Source organism: Heteronotia binoei, chromosome 12, assembly GCF_032191835.1.
Source record: "Heteronotia binoei isolate CCM8104 ecotype False Entrance Well chromosome 12, APGP_CSIRO_Hbin_v1, whole genome shotgun sequence".
Taxonomy (NCBI): domain Eukaryota; kingdom Metazoa; phylum Chordata; class Lepidosauria; order Squamata; family Gekkonidae; genus Heteronotia; species Heteronotia binoei.
The window spans coordinates 76,892,846-76,916,761 of NC_083234.1; the positions used below are offsets into that span (position 1 = coordinate 76,892,846).

Here is a 23,916-nt window from a genome sequence, read left to right on the forward strand (position 1 = left end):
AAATCCACCGGAGGATCCTGCTAGCTTGATCTGAGACACAGTAAGAACCCCAGTTACATGCTTCCATGCATCATTCGCCATGCTGATGGTGGAACGAGAAACAATATTTAAACAGGAGGAGAGTTACACAGGCTGATCCAAAACATTTGCTATCCAGCATGTACAAAGGAGACGGCTACAAGTACACCAGCACCGCATTGCATAGAGCAGGCCAGTCAATAACCACTTCCTTTGATCACCTGTGACAAACAAGGCACATTCTAGGTGACTAGGCAGGAAAGATTGGATCAGTAGGAAGAGAACTAATTCCTCCCCCCCTTGAATACGCTGCACATGGGCTATACACTTTTGTAGCCTTAGTTGTACAGCTGATATACCATGACCACATGCCAGCATTCTAATGGCATCTCAGTACCACCGTAGGGAGAAACAGAGAAGCAGATGTTTAGAATAAAGCTGATAATGTGAGGGTTTAAAAAAAAACATGTAATGCTGCATGCTACAAATAAGGCTTTATTCATGCTGGGGGGAAGGGGAATGAACAGAGACAAAAAAAACTTTCCTGCCCCACTCCCTTTAGCACATGTTGAAAAGCAAAGGAGAAATCAGCTTTGAGCACAGCAGTGGTGAAGACAGGCACATTAATTAACTGGAAAGGGCTTAACAATGTAAGCAAAGGGCTATTTGCAGGCATGGGACGACATATGCAGAGAGCAATTATCTAGAACCAAACGAGAAGCAGAAACCACCATGGCAAAGACATGACCACTCAAAAACAAATTAGCAGGGGGAAAAACTGATAAAAGCAACACAATATTTTAAAAGTTCATTGAAAAAATTAAAAGAAAAACCATATAAATAGAAGCAAAATCCAGCAATTAAAGAAAAAAAAAACTATTACAACCAATTACAACAGGACATCAGCTATTAGTTCTTAGAAACTAATTTCTATAAAAAAGAGAGAGAAAAAAAGACTTCAACTGCTGGGATTATAAAATAAGACACAAGTAGCAAAATACAAAGGTACTAATGCTAAGACAAAGCCTGAAGAGTCGGTACCTTATTTTTCTTGATGAATGGCCACAACTTGCCCTTGGACTTGCTGCTGAACCTGGACTCTGGTTTTCCATCTTTGGAGTTCGAAAGGCTGGATTCAGAGACAGTGCGCTTGATTGGCTGGGTGAAGTCTTCAAAGTCAACATCACCAGGAGGCTCAAAGCCAGACTTAAAGGCTTCTACGACCAACTGTGAATCCTGGAACAAACCCAGAGGCCGCGGAAGTCAAAACCATTCATAAGAACATAAGAGTAACCATGTTGGATCAGGCCAATGGCCCATCTAGTCCAACACTCTGTGTTACACAGTGGCCATCAGGAGGTCCATCAGTGCAGCCAGGAAGCCCTCCCACTGTGCCCCCCCCAAGCACTAAAAATACAGAGCATCACTGCCCCAGACAGAGAGCTCCAAAAATATGCTGTGGCTAATAGCCACTGACTGTGGCTAAAAGTCACTCACTTATGAACGGGCTCCTGTGCCCTCCACTAGAAATAGCTATCTATTACTATAAGATTTATATCCTGCCTTTTCTACAACGAACTGCCTATGTGGTTTTCTGCTGCCTATTCTCTCACACAGAGGTCTGAGAGAGAGCAGAGCAGCTCTGATAGCTGAGACAACTGGAGAAGTTGCGGAGAATTTCTGAGTTTTGAAAGACTTGATTCTGAGGTTTGTGGGACTGCCTAAAATTCTGAGTTGTGATAGCTGGGGAACTGCTGTTTGTTTGATTGAGAGGGCTAAAGGTGAAAGTGATTGAGAGTGATTGCTGCTGATTTCTTAGGAGTGCCTCTGCTCCACCCTCTTTGCATTTTAAGCTGCGCCTTGCCAGAGAGCTAAAGGGCTCTTGGCCTGTGGCTCTTCGCCTAGGGGCTCTCTAAGGACCAGGAACCCAGATCCCTAATTTCCTTGTTCTCCCAATAAGGTAAGTTGACCCTCCAGAAGGGGAGCCACTTAAACAAACAGCATTTAAGGAGGACTGTATATTTAAATATATATATATATATATATATATATATATATATATATATAATGAAGATAGAATGCCAGCAAGGGGTGGGGGCTTTCCAGTGTTTTGCACTGTGTGTCACATGTATGACTATCTGCCCAAAGGACAGAAGTCTTGGGTGTGTGCTTGATGCAAGGAGCTCCTGGTCCTCAGGGAACGAGTTCGTACCCTTGAGGCCGAGATGACTGCCCTGGAGAAGCAGAGACGGTCAGTTAGGCACTTGGGGAAGACTCTCGGGGGCATATTAGATGAACCCCGCTCTGAACGTGGCAGCCCCGTTGCTGCCAGAGAGCGTGAGGGTCGAGAGGGAACAGGGCACTGTGCTGAGGATAAGGGGAATGCGCCCTCAGAAGGGACCTCTTCTTCAGTTGGTGAGCGGGAATCCTTTCGCGCCAAGGAACCATCCCTGGGCAGGGGGAGAGGGGGGGTTTTGGTAGTAGGTGATTCGATCCTTAGGCAAGTAGACAGCTGGGTGACGAAACCGCGTACTGACCGTATGGTGACTTGCCTGCCTGGTGCGAAGGTAGTGGACATTACGCGTGTAGTAGATAGGCTGATAGACAGTGCTGGGGAGGAGCCTGTGGTCATGGTGCATGTTGGCACCAACGATGTGGGGAAATGCAGTCGTGAGGTCCTGGAGGAAAAATTTAGGCTGCTAGGCGGGAGACTTAAGGCCAGGACCTCCAAGGTAGCCTTCTCAGAAGTGCTACCTGTTCCACGTGCAGGGCAGGAGAGACAGGCACAAATTAGAAGTCTCAATGTGTGGATGAGACGATGGTGTAAGGAGGAAGGGTTTAAGTTTGTTAGGCACTGGGATGCTTTCTGGAACAAACGGGAGCTGTACAAAAGAGACGGTCTCTACTTGTCTCCGGATGGAACCAGGCTGCTGGCGCTTAAAATCAGAAAGGTGGCAGAGCAGTTTTTAAACTAAATCTTGGGGGAAAGCCGACAGGAGATGAAATGTCTCTGGTTCGGGAGGACTCATCTCAAAGAGATGAAGGGTTAGCTGCTATTTTTCTACCGGGTAATGGATCAGAGTTGTCCACTGTGATGGTGACAAACAGTATGGACTGTCTGCCAGAGTCTCGAGGTGGCAGGAGGAAGGTGGCAGGCCCAGCCTGCCTGGGAAATTATAGATGTTTGTATGCAAATGCTACAAGTGTTCGAAGTAAAATTAGTGAATTGGAATGTTTAGTGTTGGGAGAAAACATAGACATTGTGGGAATTTCAGAAACTTGGTGGAATGAGGAGAATCAGTGGAACACGGTGATTACTGGATATAAGATATCGGAAGGATAAGGAGGGAAGGGTTGGAGGTAGGGTGGCTCTATATGTCAGAGAGGATATACGGTCCAGTAAGACTGAGGTCAGAGAATTAGATTCCCTTTTAGAAATGCTTTGGGTTGAAATAGAGGGCCCAAAAGGAAATTTAACTATGGGAGTTTGTTATCGCCCACGAAATCAAAAGAGAGAGGACGATTATAATATGATGGAAGGCTTAAAGATAGTGGCTAAACGTAAAAACTGTCGCAATAGGTGATTTTAACTACCCGCAGATTAATTGGGTCAATATGTGTTCTGATCGAGAGAAAGAGATTGAGTTTCTTGATGTTCTCAATGACTGTGCTATGGAGCAGATGGTCTCAGAACCTACCAGGGGTGGAGCGATCCTGGATTTGGTCCTAAGTAATGCCCAAGACTTGGTGAGAAATGTAAAAGTGATTGCGCCACTTGGGAGCAGTGACCATAATGTTATTGATTTCACCGTTTGTATAAATAGGGAGTTGCCCAAAAAGACAGCCACAACCATGTTTAACTTTAAAAGCGGTAAATTCTCTGAGATGAGGAGGCATGTGAGGAGGAAACTGAAAGGAAAGGTAAATATGGTCAAAACCCTTGGGGAAGCTTGGAGACTATTTAAAACTATAATCCTAGAAGCTCAGATAAAATACATACCACAAGTTAGGAAAGGCACAAACAGGCATAAGAAAAGGCCTGCATGATTAACAAACAAAGTAATGGAAGCTGTAAAGGGTAAGAAAGACACCTTTAAGCGGTGGAAAACCAGTCCAAGTGAGATTAATAAAAGGGAACACAGGTTGTGGCAAATCAAATGCAAGACTGTGATCAGGCAGGCAAAAAGGGACTATGAGGAGCATATTGCAAAAAACATAAAGACCAACAATAAAATTTCTTCAAATATATCAGAAGTAGGAAACCAGTCAGGGAGGCAGTGGGGCCCTTGGATGACCATGGGGTAAAAGGATTACTGAAGGAGGATAGGGAAATGGCTGAGAAGCTGAATGCATTTTTTGCCTCCATCTTCACTGTGGAAGATGAGAACTTTTTGCCCGACCCAGACACAACTAATTTTGGAAGGGGTGTTGAAAGACCTGAGTCAGATTGAGGTGACAAAAGAGGAGGTCCTACAACTGATAGATGAATTAAAAACTAATAAGTCACCGGGTCTGGATGGCATACATCCGAGAGTTCTGAAAGAACTCAAATTTGAACTTGTGGATCTTCTAACAAAAATCTGTAATCTTTCATTGAAATCTGCCTCCGTTCCTGAGGACTGGAAGGTAGCAAATGTCACCCCCATCTTTTAAAAGGGTTCCAGAGGAGATCCGGGAAATTACAGGCCAGTCAGTCTGACTTCAATACTGGGTAAGTTGGTAGAAACCATTATCAAGGACAGAATGAGTAGGCACATTGATGAACACGGGTTATTGAGGAAGACTCTGCATGGGTTCTGCAAGGGAAGATCTTGCCTTACTAACCTGTTACATTTCTTTGAGGGGGTGAACAAACATGTGGACAAAGGAGACCCGATAGATGTTGTTTACCTTGACTTCCAGAAAGCTTTTGATAAAGTTCCTCATCAAAGGCTCCTTAGAAAGCTTGAGAGTCATTGAGTAAAAGGAAAGGTCCTCTTGTGGATCAAAAACTGGCTGAGTAATAGGAAGCAGAGAGTGAGTATAAATGGGCAGTCTTCGCAGTGGAGGACGGTAAGCAGTGTGGTGCCGCAGGGCTCGGTACTGGGTCCCATGCTCTTTAACTTGTTCATAAATGATTTAGAGTTGGGAATGAGCAGTGAACTGGCCAAGTTTGCGGATGACACTAAATTGTTCAGGGTGGTGAGAACCAGAGAGGACTGTGAGGAACTCCAAAGGGATCTGTTGAGGCTGGGTGAGTGGGCGTCAACGTGGCAGATGCGGTTCAATGTGGCCAAGTGCAAAGTAATGCACATTGGGGCCAAGAATCCCAGCTACAAATACAAGTTGATGAGATGTGAAGTGGCAGAGACTGACCAAGAGGGAGATCTTGGGGTCGTGGTGGATAACTCACTGGAAATGTCAAGACAGTGTGCGTTTGCAATAAAAAAGGCCAACGCCATGCTGGAAATTATTAGGAAGAGAATTGAAAACAAATCAGCCAGTATCATAATGCCCCTGTATAAATTGATGGTGCGGTCTCATTTGGAGTACTGTGTGCAGTTCTGGTCGCCGCACCTCAAAAAGGATATTATAGCATTGGAGAAAGTCCAGAAAAGGGCAACTAGAATGATTAAAGGGCTGGAACACTTTCCCTATGAAGAAAGGTTGAAACGCTTGGGGCTCTTTAGCTTGGAGAAACGTCGACTGCGGGGTGACATGATAGAGGTTTACAAAATAATGCATGGGATGGAGAAAGTAGAGAAAGAAGTACTTTTCTCCCTTTCTCACAATACAAGAACTCGTGGGCATTCGATGAAATTGCTGAGCAGACAGGTTAAAACGGATAAAAGGAAGTACTTCTTCACCCAAAGGGTGATTAACATGTGGAATTCACTGCCACAGGAGGTGGTGGCGGCCACAAGCATAGCGACCTTCAAGAGAGGGTTAGATAAAAATATGGAGCAGAGGTTCATCAGTGGCTATTAGCCACAGTGTGTATATGTGTGTGTATATATATATATATATTTAATTTTTTTTGGCCACTGTGTGACACAGAGTGTTGTACTGGATGGGCCATTGGCCTATCTAACATGGCTTCTCTTATGTTCTTATGTTCACCGCAATCCTGTGAAGTAGGTGGGGCTGAGAGAGCTTTCAAGAACTGCTCTTGAGAGAACAGCTCTTCCTTGATGAAGGCCTCGCAACAACCAGTTTGGGGGCAGCAGAATCATTATGGATTATTAATCAACGTATTAGTATGGTTAGGTTGCATCATTTCAGTTACACCAGTGGCCTGTCTTATCCCAGCTCTTTGTTCATCTCCTGCTCTGAATGTTGACATACTTTGGCTCTTTCATTGTGAACAGTGACAGGGCCTGCTGCAGTTTGCCTCGTCACCGGAAGGGAGGGAAGGAGATGCAACATGGAACAGGAAGGGATATTACAAGGTAGCCAGTGCATTCTGATTCCTTCCTTTTCACCCAAATCATCGATTGTCTGTATGTCTGAATGGGAAAAATCAGCGGCTTGCTGCGCTCGTCACACAAGAATTAAAAACAACAACTTTGATCAGGGTGCCAGTTCTCATTTTAAGAGAAAGCGCAAAGCACAGTCTGCTGGTTCAAAATACAACCTCAAACTCTGGTTTGCCTCACAACAGGAAGGAAAAGAATCACAGCGCATGAAGATAGATTCAGGAGGGTAGCCAGGTCAGGTCTGAACAAAGTTGGAGTCCAGTGGCACGTTTAAGACCAAGAAAGTTTAATGCTGGGTTTTGTGTGCATGCACACTTCATAGATTCAGGTGGGTAGCCATGCAGGTCTGAAACAGGAGGACAAAGTTTGAGCCCAATGGCACCTTTAAGACCAGCAAAGTTTAATTCTGGGTATCAGCTTTCATTTGCATGCACACTTTTTCAGGATAAAACTTTGTTGGTCTTGAAGTTACCACTGGAGTCAAAGTTTGTTATAGTGCATGAAGGGAAGGGAAGGGAAGGGAAGGGAAGGGAAGGGAAGGGAAGGGAAGGGAAGGGAAGGGAAGGTGGAAGAGCAGGTGAGCCTGAGGTATGGCTCTGTGTATGAACCAAACCGTAGAGAGAAAGATATACAGAAAGAGACGTGAAGTTAACCTCCAGGGAAAAGACAAAACGAAAAATGGAAAACAAGCCAGCAAAATACGGACGATATGTCCTGGGCTTTTGGATCCTCCCCAGTATTTTGAACCTTTTTAAAAAATTACTGTATCGTATCACATCCTTTCTTTGTGCTCCAAACATCCTACCACTGCAAAGAAGATAAAAATAGTCATTTCTCTTTATGTTGCAGAAAGAGATAAATGTCAAAACAGGAAGCCAGAAATCCAGAAGTGATGAAATCTTATCTCCTCCCTGCCAGCAGATGGGAAGGCACATCTCACCCATGTTCACTTGGCAGCCGTTGGGCTTTGGCCTCACGGTGAGGACCTCCATGAGAGCCAGTTTGCTGCAGTAGTTAAGTGTGCAGACTCTTATCTGGGAGAACCGGGTTTGATTCCTCATTCCTCCACACACACCTGCTGATGTGACCTTGAGTTGGTCACAAGTTCTCTCAAGGCTGTTCTGCTCAAGAGCAGTTCTGGGAGAGCTCTCAGCCCCACCTACCACACAAGGTGTCTGCTGTGGGGAGGGGAAGGGAAAGGAAATGTGTAAGCCGCTCTGAGACTCCTTTGGTTAATGAAGAGCAGAGTATTTTGAAGGAGAATTCCAGATAAGGTTCTAAAATGTGGCATAATTTTCAGACAGGATGGCTCTTTGGTATCTCCATTTATGAAAATCAGAGATCAGGTTGGTAGCTGGGTTGGTCTGAAGCGACAGAATACAGTTTCAGTCTAGTGGCACATTTTAGACCAATTAAGTTAATTCTGGGTACAGGCTTTCATGTTGGTCACACAAGGCGCCATTGGACTGAAACAGACTGAAAGATGAACACAAACTTTGCAGCATATGTAGATTACACACATCAAGGCCAATTTGCACATTTGCTTATTCTGCATGCCTTTTCCTATAATTTCTGAATAGAAGATAGTAGTTATGAGGCATTTTCCTGGTTACTTTTTTCTCTTGAAGCCATGAAAGAAGTTGTCTTTTTGAGCCTGTGGGCACACTTGAAATTCTGACATGGCATGGTGGGCACAGCAACAAAAGGGCTGCCACAAAATGGCTGCCCTGGGAGGTGGAGCCAGCCACAAAATGATTGCTGCAGCTTAACTTCAATGACATAGCGTAGATCCTTTGTGCTGCGGTGGCTGCCGCCTCCAAAGCAACATTTTAAAAAATCTGCACAGACTGTCAAATCTCCAGTAGTCAATCAGATGTTTTGTTGGGCAGAAGCCCTGCGTGGCCCCACCAATTTCCTAAAAACACTCAGTGGGCGCCAGAAAAGATGTTCACAGGCAGTATGGCAGCCAAGGGCACCACCTTATGTACCACTGAGATAGAGAGCTGCAAGATAAATATCAGATGGAGTGGGGGGGGGACAATTCAAGAGAGCTGCTGCTTCTAGCTGGGTATGGACCTCCTGGAGACATCTGGTTTGCCATTGCGGCAAACCGAATGGTAAACCAGATGGACTTTGGGTCAGATTCAGCAAAGAAGTTCTCATGACAATTGGGACTATGTAAAATAAGCGCATACATGCTCATACGCACAACTTCTATAGCTGAAGGGTTGTTGGCAGAGAGCTTTTATTTTTATTTTTGTAGAGCAGGGTACAGATTCTGGCACCCTGTGAGTTTCTCCTCTTTGAAAACCCACTTGCAGCTCAAGCTGCCTGCTTTCAAATCCACTGCTCCCTCTATTTAAAGGTCATCTGCCTTAAGCTACAGTTCTTGGTTGATTTAGCTCTGTGGGCATCTGACCCCTGCCACTTCCAGAAGGAATACCCCACAGATTGTGGTCAGCTACCCAGGCTACTGGGTTCAGGAAGCTGTAGGGTTGCTAAGTCCAATTCAAGAAATATCTGGGGACTTTGGGGGTGGAGCCAGGAGACATTAGGGGTGGAGCCAAGATCAAGGCTGTGACAAGCATAATTGAACTCTAAGGGAGTTCTGGCCATCACATTTAAAGGGATGGCACACCTTTTCAATGCCTTCCTTCCATAGGAAATAATAAAGGATAAGGGCACCTTCTTTTGGGGCTCATACAATTGGACCCCCTGGTCCAATCTTTTTGAAACTTTGGGGGTATGTTGGGGAGGGGAACTAGATGCTATACTGAAAATTTGGTGCCTCTACCCCAAAAAACAGCCTCCCCCAGAGCCCCAGATTCCTGTGGATCAATTCTCTATGATTTTCTATGGGAATAAATCTCCATAGGGAATAACAGAGTTCCCAGCAGACATTTCCCTCCCCTTCCCCTGCTTTCTGATGACCCTGAAGCGGGGGGAGGGTCTCCAAACCGGGGGATCCCCTGCCCCCACCTGGGGATTGGCAACCCTAGGAAGCTGACTCAAGGTTGACTCAGCCTTCCATCCTTCTGAGGTCGGTAAAATGAGTCCCCTGCTTGCCGGGAGGGAAAAGTGTAGAGGACTGGGGAAGTGTAGAGGACTGGGGAAGGCAATGGCAAACCACCCCGTAAAAAAGTCTGCCATGAAAACGTCATGAAAGTGACGTCACCTCAGAGTTGGAAATGACTGGTGTTTGCACAGGGGACTACATTTTTTTTACCCAGGTCTCACAGGTCTCACAAGTATAGCCACCTTCAAGAGGGGTTTAGATAAAAATATGGAGCACAGGTCCATCAGTGGCTTTTAGCCACAGTGTATGTGTGTATATAACATTTTTTGCCACTGTGTGACACAGAGTGTTGGACTTGATGGGCCGTTGGCCTGATCCAACATGGCTTCTCTTATGTTCTTATGCTCACCATTCAAGCAATAAGGGAGGGAGGGGAGAAAAGTGTAGGTGGGAATGATTATTCTCTTCCATGATCCACAGCAGGAAAGCTGAGGAAACTCCCTGCAGTAATCAAGAAGGGAGATGAGGATGAGCAACCCAGCCACAAATCAGGCCAACAAAAGATGAAATCAACAGATGAAGCTATGGATATTATACTTCAAACACGGAATGAACTTTTCCCCCCCGCCCTGCTCTCCTCTGCCATAAGGAGTCTCAAAGTGGCTGACAATCTCTTTCTCCCAGGTGGGGCTGAGAGAGCTCTCAGAGCACGGGGGCTGGCCCAAAGTCACTCGACTGTCTTCATGGGGAGGAGGAGAGGGGAGTCGAACCCAGTTCTCCCAGATTAGAGGCTGCTGCTCTTGACCACTATACCTCACTGGCTCTCTTGAAGACAAGAGCCACTAGAAAAGAGAATAATGCTAGGAAAAACTGAAGGCAGCAGGAAACAAGGAAAACAGATCGATTCAGTCAAGGAAGCCGCGGGTCTCAGTTTGCAAGACTTGTGGCTGTTAACGATCGGATGTTTTAAAGGTCATTCATTCCTTGTGTCGCCATAAATCAGAAGCAACTTGATGGCATTTCGCACACACTAACAGTAGGGCAGGTTTTAAATTAACTGGGATAATATTTTATTATCAATAAATAGTGATTTTCTGCTGATATAGTGCCTCTCATTTTTTCCGAGCTTGCACAGAGGTTGCTGCATTAACAAAATAAATATAACAACTGTACCTTTTACAATACGTGCAATCCTTGAATATGTGACTGTCACATGACCAGAGATTATGCATCCGCAAGGGCACATGCTATCTCTTTAGAAGAGGTCTGAATGCAAACAGTGTACCGGGCGCAGAAAGGACCAACCCATGAGTAAATCTGCTACCATGGCAGGGCTATCAAAGAGCCATTTTAGGAAGCAAACTGCTGGCAATTTCCTGATAGATTAATTTGCAGATGGTTTCGCAAAACCCACTGAAGGATCATATTTTATTACAGTATCCAAGAGATGGATTTTCTCAAAAGAAACAACATTAAAGAAGCTGCCAACTCACATTCTTCTGGTTGATGGACTCAGCTGCCCTGGTTATCTCATCCAGACACTTCCCGATGATGGGGATGACCTGTCGGTCCACCTCGGCAAACGTTTTCATGGATTCACCTATCCTGACTATTCTTCTCTCTTCCATCTCTTGTATTGTCTGAAACAACAGTGTTAGCGCACAACATTTAGACCATTTTATTTATGCTCTTTTACAGACAGACTTTCTCACTGGGACTGAAGCTGGATTACAAGTATGACAGAATGACTCATCCAGTCAGTAAAAACATGATAGCAGGGGTGGCCAAACTTGCTTAGCGTAAAGAGCCACACAGAATAAATGTCAGAGCCAGAAGGAAGGAAGGAAAATAGAGGGAAGGGTGAGGTAGAAAGAAAGCAACTTTAATGCAAACTGCATTCTGAGCCCACTAGGGGAGGACGGGATATAAATTTGATAAAATAAAATAAATTATCCAAGCTGCTGGCTGGCTTGGTGAAGTGATTTAAAGATAGAAATGCCTTCACCAAGCTGGCTGATGGGGTGGTGTGAGGCTGAGATACCTCTGAGAGAACTGTGACTGGCCCAAGGTCACCCAGCTGGCTTTGTGTGCAGGGGAAATGGGGTATCAAAAGAGGCTCTTCAGATTAGAGGCTGCCACTCTTAACCACTACAGCCCGCTGGGAGGAAGCTGACCCACCAAGAATCTCTAGTTAAAAGGGTCAGGTAGTAGGTGATACGAGAGACCTTGGAGAGTCGCTGCCAATCTAAGTGACGGACCAGGGGTCTGATGCAGTATAGGGCAGTGTCATGTGTTCATGGGTACTTGCAGGTGGAAGGCCTGCCTGCTTGCTTTCTTCCACTCCCCTTTTCGCTTCTGAAGCATGGCTGCAATTGGGAACACAATTCCCAGTCTGTCCTACGTGCAACAGAAGCCAGGATTTAACTTGAACTGGCCCTGCTCATAGCAGTGTTCACAGCAAAGCAGCAGCACAGACCTTTGGCATCTAACCTAGGCCTCCAAGGAAAACAGATGTTGCACAAGTCAGAAATGGCTGCAAACAGTATGTGGGATGAGTGCACAGAAACCCATGAATGAAACAAAGGCACATATGAAACTGCCTTCTACTGAATCAGACGCTCGGTCCATCAAAGTCAGTATTGTCTACTCAGACTGGCAGCAGCTCTCCAGAGTCTCAAGCTGAGGTTTTTCACGCCTACTTGCCTGGACCCTTTTGAGTTGGAGATGCCGGGGATTGAACCTGGGACCTTCTGCTTACCAAGCAAATGCTCTACCACTGAGCCACCGTCCCTCCCATGTTTCCTGGCTTTGCCATGTGACCTGTCAGGGGCTGACTGCTAAGCACTGCCCTAGATGTCCGGTTTGACTTTGCTTCTCCCAGATGACTGAAAACAATTCCAGGAAGGACCCCAAGAAAGGCATCCTCTTTCCAAAGCTAAACTTTCTCAGTGCTATTTTGGCATCTGATGAACAGGCCTGGATGCTCAGACTGGCCACCAGCTGATCCAATACGGAGAACTGCCCGACCAAGAGACCACCTGCTATTGGATCACTGCTGGTTTCCACATGGGGACAGGCTTGTGTGGTATCTCAGTTGCTGGTGCAGCCTCTGATACAGCACAGCAGCAACAGGGCTGCTACATGGCAGGCTTCCCCCAAAGTTTCCCTGGCCAGTTCCACAGCAGCAGCCACACCCCCCCCCCCCTTTCCCAAGGTGTCATGACCCAGGTGGGGGTGCCACCTAGGGCTGCCAAGTTCCCTGCGGCCTCTGTTTTTTAAGGCAGGGCAAAATTAAAAAATGATTCCCCCTTATGGGCCATTCTATCTTATGGTCCCATAGAATACAATGGACTCCATACCCAATTTGGGCACCCCCCTCCGTCAGCGCCCGGGGCAAGCACCCCCCTCTGCCCCCTCCCTAGATCCGGCCCTGTATAGACAAGCTGGAACGGGTCCAGAGGAGGGCAACGAAGATGGTGAGGGGTCTGGAGACCAAGTCCTATGAAGAAAGGTTGCAAGAACTGGGCCTCTTTAGCCTGGAGAGGAGGCGGCTGAGAGGTGACAGGACCACCATCTTCAAGTACTTGAAGGGCTGTCCTATAGAGCAGGGGTCCCCAACCCCTGAGCCTGGGACTAGTACCAGGCCGCGGCCTGTTTGCGACGGGCCGCGCAACCTTGCCACCCCGCCCTCTCGCAGCCTCACTACCTCCCCGCCGCAGCGCCTCCCCCCCCCCATTTTCACCATTTTCAGGCCGGGGAAGGGGTGGTAAAACACCTCCCAGGCCGACTACCCCCCCGCCGATCGGCTGGGAAAACAGCCGCAGTAGTGGCATGGGACACTGCCCTTGCCTCCTTCCTGGGAGGGGGGGTTGGCCTGGGAGGAGCTTCATGGCCCCTTCACCGGCCTTAAAATGGTGAAAACGGGGGGGGGGGGGGGGAGGAGGTGGAGAGGCTGCATGGGGGGGGGCGAAGGAGGGAGGAGGACATGGGGGAGGAAAACGGAGGGAGGAGGATTGATCCAAGTGGGCAGCTGTGTTGGTTTGAAGCAGCAGAACTAAGTAGGAGTCAAGCAGCGAAGCTGAGCAGGGGGTGGGGAGGGAAGAGGAGGTGAGGCTGTGTGGGGGGGTGGCAGTGAGGCTGGTTGGGGGCGAAGGAGGGAGGAAACAGGGGAGGAAAACAGGGGGGGAGGCGCCACAGGGGGGAGGCCGAACTGGGTGCCCCCACCCTGCCGGCTGTGGGGCCAAAAAGGTTGGGGACCACTGCTATAGAGGATGGTGTGGAATTGTTTTCTGTGGCCCCAGAAGGTGGGACCAGAACCAATAGGCTGAAATTAAATCAAGAGTTTCCGGCTCAACATTAGGAAGAACTTCCTGACTGTTAGAGCAGTTCCTCAGTGGAGCAGGCTTCCTCGGGAGGTGGTGGGCTCTTTCCTTGGAGGTTTTTAAACAGAGGCTAGATGACCATCTGACAGCAATGAGGATCTGTGAATTTAGGGGGAGGTGTTTGTTAGTCTCCTGCATTGTGCAGGGGGTTGGACTAGATGACCCTGGAGGTCCCTTCCAACTCTATGATTCTAGCAATTTGGGAAGTTTGACGTCGCCAGCGCGATGACGCCACTTATGAGTGATGTCATTGCACCAGAGACGTCAGGATGGGATCCCCTTCTTGGCCCACTGCGGGTTGGCGACCTGAAAGCCGGAGAACCCCCGCCCCACCCAGCAGCTTGCAGCCCTGGTGCCACCGGATGCTGCCACTACTCTGTAATTCGGGAGACCCAGAGGGCCCTCCCAAGCCCTTCAGACTCCCTTTGCTTTGGCCAAGAAAATAGGCATGTGGACCAAGCAGAGAAACAAAGAACAAAAAAAAGATTCATTTTAAACAGGAAAATCAATAAGGGCAAGTGAAAAGATAAGGTGCTTTAAAGCTATATAGTAACGTAAGTGAAGGCAAATCAAAATAAAGTCCCTAACGCGACTAGACTTAACTGTCCCTCGTCGGTTAGGTCACCAGGCCTCGGCCTGCTCCCTCAGAGTGAGGGTCTTACTCCTAAACGTGAAACATGATGTAAAAACAGACTACGCAGCTATCCATCTTATTGGAAGATGAAGAAGAAGATATTGGATTTATATCCCGCCCTCCACTCCGAAGAGTCTCAGAGCGGCTCACAATCTCCTTTACCTTCCTCCCCCACAACAGACACCCTGTGAGGTAGATGAAGATAATGGATTTATATCCCGCCCTCCACTCCGAAGAGTCTCAGAGCGGCTCACAATCTCCTTTACCTTCCCCCCCCACACAACAGACACCCTGTGAGATAGATGAAGATATTGGATTTATATCCCACCCTCCACTCCGAAGAGTCTCAGAGCGGCTCACAATCTCCTTTCCCTTCCTCCCCCACAACAGACACCCTGTGAGGTAGATGAAGATAATGGATTTATATCCCGCCCTCCACTCCGAAGAGTCTCAGAGCGGCTCACAATCTCCTTTCCCTTCCTCCCCCACAACAGACACCCTGTGAGGTAGATGAAGATATTGGATTTATATCCCACCCTCCACTCCGAAGAGTCTCAGAGCGGCTCACAATCTCCTTTCCCTTCCTCCCCCACAACAGACACCCTGTGAGGTGGGTGGGGCTGGAGAGGGCTCTCACAGCAGCTGCCCTTTCAAGGACAACCTCTGCCAGAGCTATGGCTGACCCAAGGCCATTCCAGCAGCTGCAAGAGGAGGAGTGGGGAATGAAACCTGGTTCTCCCAGATAAGAGTCCACACACTTAACCACTACATCAAACTGGCTCTCCAAACAGATTGGCATCTACAGATTAATATAGCGCTTGAGATGTTTTGATTTTTATGATTTTATGTTTTTTATGTCTCAATGTACTTTTATGTTTCATGTATATACATAAACATGTAAGCTGCCCTGAGCCTGCTCTGGCAGGAAGGCAGGATATAAATCGAACAAAAGAAATAAATAAACAGCAGCCCTCCTGCCTGCTTCACCTCTCAGGAGGAAAGAACAGCATTTGGTCCCCGAGAGAGCTTTTCTGCAATTCTCCTCAGAGCCTACTTAGACGCCGATTGGCTGAAACCAGCGCCAAGCATTCTGGGGATTGTAGGCTGTCTCTTCCTACTGTGACACAGGCCTTCCAGGCTCCCTAGGCCTCTGTCTCACAGCACAGCACAGATCACAAGGCCATCGTGGCTTTTTCATTTTCTAAAAATCAGCAAATTGAAGATCTTCACATCAGTACAAAGCTACAATGACCTGTGAAAAAACTCTGAATTCCCAGCTCTTCTGTTGCAGAGATGTGCCTTTCCTTTTATATCTCCACAATGAGGATACAGACTTACTTTTTAAAAATGAACGCTGGAAATTTTAAGAAACTGATACAAATTTTATTATAGTGGTATGTCGATATAGCAATATTCTATTGGGAATTTTTAAAAGTGGTGGCGGCAAAATAGCCACTGTGGGGACAGTGTCAGGGGAAACAGTTGCCATGTGGATCGGAAAGTCCAAACTTTATCACCCACAGGGTAGCCATTCAGGCTTTACTGTGAGCTTCCAGAAAATTGTGAAGCAAAATTGGTTTTATAAAGATCAGAGAAATCCTGGGGAAACCCTGAAAGCTCCATAAATTAACCACAATGTTGTGGGGAAAGCAGTGGGGGGGAACTTGCTTCCCCAATAGCACTGGACTCTGGGCAGGTAACCATGTGGAAATGGCCATTGTCAAATGTTCCACTGAGCCAAGAAAGTCAACATACTGCTGGCAGCTTCCTTTCAATCCACTCTACTGTCCTTAGTTTGCAAGGGCAGGAGGGAGGGCTAGTTGCACCCCAGACCTGCAGACCCCAGAGGCAAAACTAGAAGCAGGGCGGAGCTTCCCATCCAGGCCCCCTCCCAGAAATGCAGGCAGTGCCGGATTTATGTATAGGCTAAATAGGCTGAAGCCTAGGGCCTCTAAATCTAGGGGGCCTCCACAACCCTGCCCGCCCCCCCCCCCGCCCAGTGGGCAGTCTCCCCTCTCCCAGAATTGCAAACCCGAGACTTCATGCGAGGGCAGGGCAACTCGGGCCCCCCCCAACTATGAGACTCAGGGCCAGCCAGTGGGGCCCAATTTGAAACTCTGGGGCCCAACTGGGAAAAAAATTGTGGGGCCCCAGTTCACAGCCAAAGTCTGCAGAATCTTAGAGATATAAATAACATCTATCTAGATTGCCCTGGTGCGGGGGCCCACTTCGGAGTGGCTCACGGGGACCAATTTGGCCAAATTGCTCCAATTGCCTTAAGGCCAGCCCTAATGAGACTGTGCGGGGGTTGGACAGACAAGCCCTGCCCCTTCTAGGTCCCTGGTGCCACTATTCAGAGTACAGACCCCAGAGCCAGCAGCCCAGAGTCAACAACCAGCTGCAAAGCCTTCCCCAGCTCAAGGGTCAGGTCAGTAGTGGTATGTGCTGCACTTTAATCAGTGGGAGAGTGCAAGTGGTGGGCCGGCTGGGGCAGATAGACCAGGCAAGCAAGCTCTCCCAAGTCCCTTCCATTCCTTCCCTCCTCCTTGGCTTGAACAGAGCTAGCACGTGTGACTGGCACTGGCCTCACTCCCCCTCCCAGGCAGAGAAGTCTATCTTTCACACTTCACAGAGCCCTGTCAGTGCCTGCAGCATGCACTTGCAACCCCTTTCTCAGAACTTCTTGGATATGAAAAGAAATATTGATGGAGTCAACTGTCATGCCAATAAATCCAATCAATACTGCTTCATACATTAATAATAGATTAATAGTTCTAAAGCCATTGCAGAATCTAATAAAAGTTTTACATATTTATTTTATATAATGTTTTTTGGCAGTTCCGGCTGGCTTGGTGTCAGTTCTGTCTGGCTTGGTGTCAGGGTGTGTGCCCTAATATGCAAATGAGTTCCTGTTGGGCTTTTTCTACAAAAAAAGCCCTGTAGTTAATTATTAACCTATATTTTTGCATCATTTTCAAGCCTCCTAACTGCATGTGTCTAGGAGAAAATTATTTGAATCCTTTTGGCAATTTTAGGAGTTTATAAACTTTTGAAAATGTTTAGATTGGAAAATGATGTTGTGCTATAGGGTTGGCTTGTTGGATGTTACAGAACAGACTCCATCTTGTGTTGGCTTTAGTTTAGGTTGTTTAGTTTAGTTAAAATGGCCACCCAGCCTGGGAAGTAGGGCAAAACTTCAGGGCAATCCCAGATACCTCTATGGCCAAAAAGTGTGGGAAAGCCAGCGGGCGGAGTCAGAAGATGATGGTGATGATGATATTGGATTTATATCCCACCCTCCACTCCAAAGAGTCTCAGAGCAGCTCACAATTTAACATCTTATCTCCTTTAGAGGAGAAATTGTGAAATGAAGAATTTTAAATACCCATCATCATCCTAGGCTTCACTCAATTTTGTTTATAACACTCTTCCATTTTCTTCTAGTCGTGAGGGTGGAGGATTGGGAGGGGCCTCGCAAATGGAGTAGCCTAGGGCCTCTCTTCATCTAAATCCGGTCCTGAATGCAGGCAGGGCTTTTTTTGTAGCAGGAACTCCTTTACATATTAGGCCACACACCCCGGTGTAGCCAATCCTCCAAGAGAAGAAGATATTGGATTTATATCCCGCCCTCCACTCCGAAGAGTCTCAGAGCGGGCTCACAATCTCCTTTACCTTCCTCCCCCACAACAGACACCTTGTGAGGTGGGTGGGGCTGGAGAGGGCTCTCACAGCAGCTGCCCTTTCAAGGACAACCTCTGCCAGAGCTATGGCTGACCCAAGGCCATGCTAGCAGGTGCAAGTGGAGGAGTGGGGAATCAAACCCGGTTCTCCCTGCCTCCCTCTGCATAATGACCCTGGACTTCCTTGGTGGTCTCCCATCCAAGTACGAATCAGAGCTGACCCTGCTTACCTTCCAAGATCTGACAAGATCAGGGGCAGCATGGGCATCCAGATACGGGCATATTTGTTACTTTCCTTCAGGGCTTTTTTGAGCAGGAACACGGTTCCAGCTGGCTTGGTGTCAGGGGGTGAGGCCTAATATGCAAATGAATTCCTGCTGGGCTTTTTCTACAAAGAAAGCTGTGTGAAACAATGGTGATGTCAGTGGGTGTGGCCTAATATGCAAATGAGTTCCTGTTGGGCTTTTTCTACAAAAATAGCCCTGCTTTCCTTTATTTCTTTTCTAATTTTAGTATTAGATTGCATGCACTAAAGTCCACTTCATCAGATGCATGTCGTGTGTGTCCTTGCTAAGCAGACACATATGCAGAGAAATGTTATGAGTGCAATCAAGACAAGCTAGTTAACTCCTGCAGTGACTGAGGAATCCCAGTTCATTAATTCCTTTGGATATGGTGTCAGATTTCTTAACTTCAACCGTTTCACACTGGGAGTATTCTTCTGAAGTTCTTTTGCAGAAGAATGGTGATATTTAGCTTTCCCACTGATTTCAAAATAATGTCATTTTTTTAAGGGTCAGATTTGTGTCAATTTATTGTTTTAAACAGAGTGTTCTATGCAGAGAGCAGAAGGGCATTGTTGACAAATGACAGCCTATACAGAGGATGACAGAGTCGATGTGGTTATGTAGTATTTTAGATTATTTAGTATCTGTACCAAATGCTAGTAAAGGTTCTGCTAATGACAGAGCAGACAAGCCCAAGATAGTGCCATTGGTGTTATTCAGTTTCTAGATAGGAGAGTTGGCTTGCATGAGTAGAGAGTTGGCATCAGTATTCCCTCTAAGCTGAGTTAGTGTGAGCTAGCTCATAGTTTTTTAGTCTCTGACTCACCCATTTTTGTCTCAGCTCAGGAAAAAATCGCCCCAGAGCAAACTAATTTATGCAGTAGCTGACAGCTATAATACCAGTAGCTTACAGAATAGAATTTTTGCTCACAAGACTCCACAGCTTACAGGGAGTATCAGTTGGCATCTGGCTTTGTTCCAGTGTCTGGTCCCTGGATCTGTTAGTCCAGGTTTGTACAGCAACATCGGCAAGGAGGGGTTTTTTTTGGGGGGAGGCAAGGTACGCCCATACTCTTACTCCCAAATTGCAGTTTGTGAGCTGAGGGTGAAGAGGGATCCTTACTATCAAATGCAAAATTCAGACTTGGGTCTTTCTGAGTCATCTTAGTTTGAAGTACTGATTGTTTTCTGCATATTTCTGTGCTCCGATCAGCAGAGTGTTCTGTCTTTTCTCTACAACGGCAATGCAGTTTTCTGGGGATACTCTCCAACATAAATGATGATGCTTTCAGAAAACGATTCTCTGCAGAAAAACTGCAAACTGGGCAAAACACCTGAGCACCCATTTGTTCCAAGTGGGAGACAACTGGCCATTTGGGTTGAACAGCAAATGTCCTGGTAACACAGATGGTTAGTAGTGACAGAGACACTCTCTTTACATGTTCAGAGGCATATTTTTCCAAAGGCTGATGATAAGGAGAGAAAAAACTGGTTGTCTTGCTGCTATCTACATTTTTAAAATCTGGGCTTCAGATGTTACCAACAGAGTGAACATCAATGGCAGTGAGTCCAGGAGACAAAATTGGGTACTTTCACACACCCAAAATAACGCACTTTCAATCCACTTTTAACTCACTTTTGCAACTATATTTTACTGTGTGAAATGGCAAAATAGATTTTCAACCTGTTGCTGAAGTGGGTTAAAACCGCATCACTGAGCATGTGTGAAAGTGCTTGTGATGACAATCTCCCATTTTCTCAGCCAGCTTTCAAACCTGAAGGCTCAGGCGGTGGGCGGAGCTCAAACGAACATCACTGGCATTTGGGCCTGCAAAGAAAAGCCACAAACAGGGCAGCTGCGGCTGTTTTCAGCCAGCACCAGCCTGTGCCATCACAAGGCAAATGTTTTCTCATTTCACAGCTGCAGAACAGAGGTGGCGATAGAATGAAAAACAGAATGAAAAAACAGTGATATCACCATCCGGCTTCCTCACACCCTGCCTTGCCCTCCCGATTATAAATCTACCCCCATCCAGCCACACAAACCACCATGGCCCATCCAGCAACGGAACAGTTATCTGAGGGGTCAGCTTGGAGGAACAGAGGAAAATCAGTGGCCTGTGGGCACCCCATATGCTCATAAAGACATACTGTGGGGGTTTTTTTTGAAGTTTTCATTTGTGACATGACAGTTTCCATTTCAAGAATGGGACTTTACTTTCGAAGATTTTGGATTTATATCTTGCCCTATACTCTGAATCTCAGAGTCTCAGAGCGGTCACAATCTCCTCTACCTTCCCTTCCCCCCCACAACAAACACCCTGTGAGGTAGGCAGGGCTGAGAGTGCTTTTATAGCAGCTGCCCTTTCAAGGACAGCTTCTATGAAAGCTATGGCTGACCCAAGGCCATATGAGCAGGTGCAAGTGGAGGAGTGGGGAATCAAACCCGGTTCTCCCAGATAAGAGTCCACGCACTTAACCACAACACCAAACTGGCTCTCACTTTTGGACAATTTCTAGTTCATAGAGAAACAAGCTCCCATTTAGTAACTAGTGCTGTGAGCCCAGCAAACTCCTCATAAGAGGTATGGGGTGACTGAAGCCGCAGATGGCCAACTTCAGCCAGGAGGCTGAATCAGGGCTAACTTAAGACATGTTGAGGCCCTAAGCCAATGTAGTATTTTAAGGAACTGAGTGGGGCCAGTGGGTTTTTGCCCAGCAGGGTTCTGATTCGTCACTGGACATCTGATTGGCTGTAGAGGTTTTTTTTAATGTTTCTTCAGCAGCAATTGCCACCGTAGCACAAGGCTCTTCACTGTGTGACTGAAGGAAAGCTGTGGGAAGTCTAGAAATATTTTTAAAATATATTTATTTTAAAATTATGTCCAACACAGCTTCTGTCTGAAATGATGAAGCATTACTACTGGGTACACATAACCTCACTCCCTGATTTTTTCATAGTTGGCTCCACCTCTCTTAGCACTCATTTTGTCATTGGCTCCACCACCTGCAGCAGCCATTTTGTGGTTACACCCACCACCTTGTGTCAGAAGTCCCAAAGGCCTACAGGCTCAAAAAGTTGGGGGGCCCTGCCCTAAACTACATCAAGGCCTCACAACGTTACTCAAAAATAGTTTTTTTAAAAGTATTTATAGCCCCTTTAGGCTCAAAACTGTAATTTAGCGTGTGCATAAATCCAGATCCTCTTTGACTAAACCTCCCTTCAGCCATGATGGAATCACTACCTTCTGTCCTTCCTTAATTCCCATTCTGCTAGGAGCGTGTCTAAAATTAATTCTGGATTTGGATCATGTGCATCGTTTCCCCCACTAGCATAGTGTCAGCACAAAGCAATATCAGTGCAGTGACATTGAAAAATATTGCAAAAAATAAAAGTGATCTTGTAAACTTGGATGATGTGTTAAATTGCAATTTTAACTGTCACTTGTCCATAATCAACAAGCAGCAGTTTGTTGCCCATTCCAGAGCTCCCTGGCCACAGAGATGACAATATAAGGATGATGGGGGGGGGGGGGAGTTAGAAAAGGCAAAAAGTAGACAAACATTACACACAAACTTGGACTTGTGACTTACATCTGGTTGACTAACCAGAGTTCATTGCACAAACCCTAGTCATGATGTTTGAATGCATCCTAGAAAGGTCACTGCAGGCCAAGCGTAACGATGCCCTCACCTGGAAGATGTTGGGTATGTGTGTGTGATAATGTTCATGCTGTTCATGGTTGAATTTCTGTAGCGTTGACGAATATTCCGCTTTGCTGTCTTCAGCCATCTGTTGACGGAGCTGGGCCTGCTGCCGAGCCTGGAGGGAGGAAAAAGTGCCAACGTTTCAGAATGGGTCTCCTCAGTGTGGATCTTCTGTCAAAGAGCTGGTGTTCAGTTTGATAGCCATTGTGAACACGAGGTCACAGACTGCACACCCAGGGTGACCTAAAGTTTTTAACAACAGAACCATATGTGGATCATATTCTGTAAATACCCTGGGCCAAACTACCAGATCCAATTTCTGAAAAATCAAGACCAAGTTCCTTGAATCCAACTTGTTTTCCCCTCAGCCATGCAGTAGCTGTGGGGAACCACATGCGCAGCTCTGAAATGTGGCAAATAACCCACTCACCCTGGCCGTTTCAGATAGGGAAAATAGGGGGAAGGCTCTCATCATCCCCTTACTCCTGCAGACTTTTAAATGCCATTCCCTGCCGCCGCTGTGGGGCTGTAGAACAGGAGAGTTTGGTTCAGAAACCCGGACTTGATGCATTAAAAATAATATTGTGTAGTCTGACCCTCTACAAGGGCATCTTAAGGGAAGTCCTAGCCCTAATACCACCATGAGGTTCCAAATAGAAATACTTGATTTTTGCATTAATTGCAAACGGTGTGTGAGAGAGAGAATGCACCTGTCTAATCCAGACCTTTTTCTCCCTTTTCCATATTATCAGTACTCATAGTCACCCAATGAAATAGATGGCCAGTAGATACAGACCACTCTGACCTAGATTTAATTTAATGTTTTAAATTTAATTTTTCAATTTATACCCCGCCCTATCCCGCAAGCGGGCTCAGGGCGGCTTATGACATTAAAACAACATTAAACGAACCCCATCAAATTAAACAGTATCATAAGTACAAAAAATGTCACATGGCTAGCCCGATCTCATCAGAACACAGAAGCTAAGTAGGGTCGACCCCAGCTAGTATTTGGATGGGGAACTAGGAAGGAATACCAGGATTGTGAAGTGGAATCAGGCAATGGCAAATCACCTCTGAATGTTTATTGGATAAGAAGAAGATATTGGATTTATATCCCACCCTCCACTCTGAAGAGTCTCAGAGCAGCTCACCATCTCCTTTCCCTTCCTCCCCCACAATTGACACCCTGTGAGGTGGGTGGGGCTTAGAGGGCCCTCACAGCAGCTGCCCTTTCAAGGACAACCTCTGCCAGAGCTATGGCTGACCCAAGGCCATTCCAGCAGCTGTACATGGAGGAGTGGGGAATCAAACCCGGTTCTCCCAGATAAGAGTCCGCACACTTAACCACTACACCAAACTGGCTCTCTATTGTCTTGAAAACTCCACGAGGTCACCAAAAGTCAGCTGTGACTTGATGGCAAAAAAAAAAAAAAATTCAGAACCAACAAGACCCAGGGGATATCCCTGAGTGGGGAACATGTTCTGGAGTTCTGTGCTTCCTAGATGAGCGGGTGGCCAATTCTCACCAAGACTGTGGCACACAATGGGGGAAAGGCTTAAACGTTCCCCCTGCACCATTTTCCTTAGCTGCGATGGCCCTGGGGGACCACAATTTGCCCTAGTAGGGGCTCCATGTGTGCTCATAGGCTCCTCGCCATGTTTCCTAAATAGGGGTCCCAAATCCCCCGCTAGGTCTGGAGACCCCCGATTTGGAGCCTCCTCCTCCCGCTGGC

At 46.7% G+C, this 23,916-nt stretch overlaps 1 protein-coding gene across 20 annotated transcripts in view; it reads right to left on the reverse strand.

The window, feature by feature from the left end:
• The window catches only part of FNBP1 (formin binding protein 1), a 242,782-nt gene that overhangs the window by 58,768 nt on the left and 160,098 nt on the right, over positions 1-23,916 (reverse strand). For all 20 annotated transcript variants that reach the window (XM_060250480.1, XM_060250479.1, XM_060250497.1 and 17 more), the window contains exons 7-9: positions 22,167-22,295; positions 10,983-11,129; positions 1,060-1,254 (exon numbers count right to left, since the gene is read on the reverse strand). In XM_060250480.1, coding sequence (XP_060106463.1) covers positions 1,060-1,254; positions 10,983-11,129; positions 22,167-22,295 — 471 coding nt within the window. The remainder of the gene's footprint in view (positions 1-1,059; positions 1,255-10,982; positions 11,130-22,166; positions 22,296-23,916) is intronic.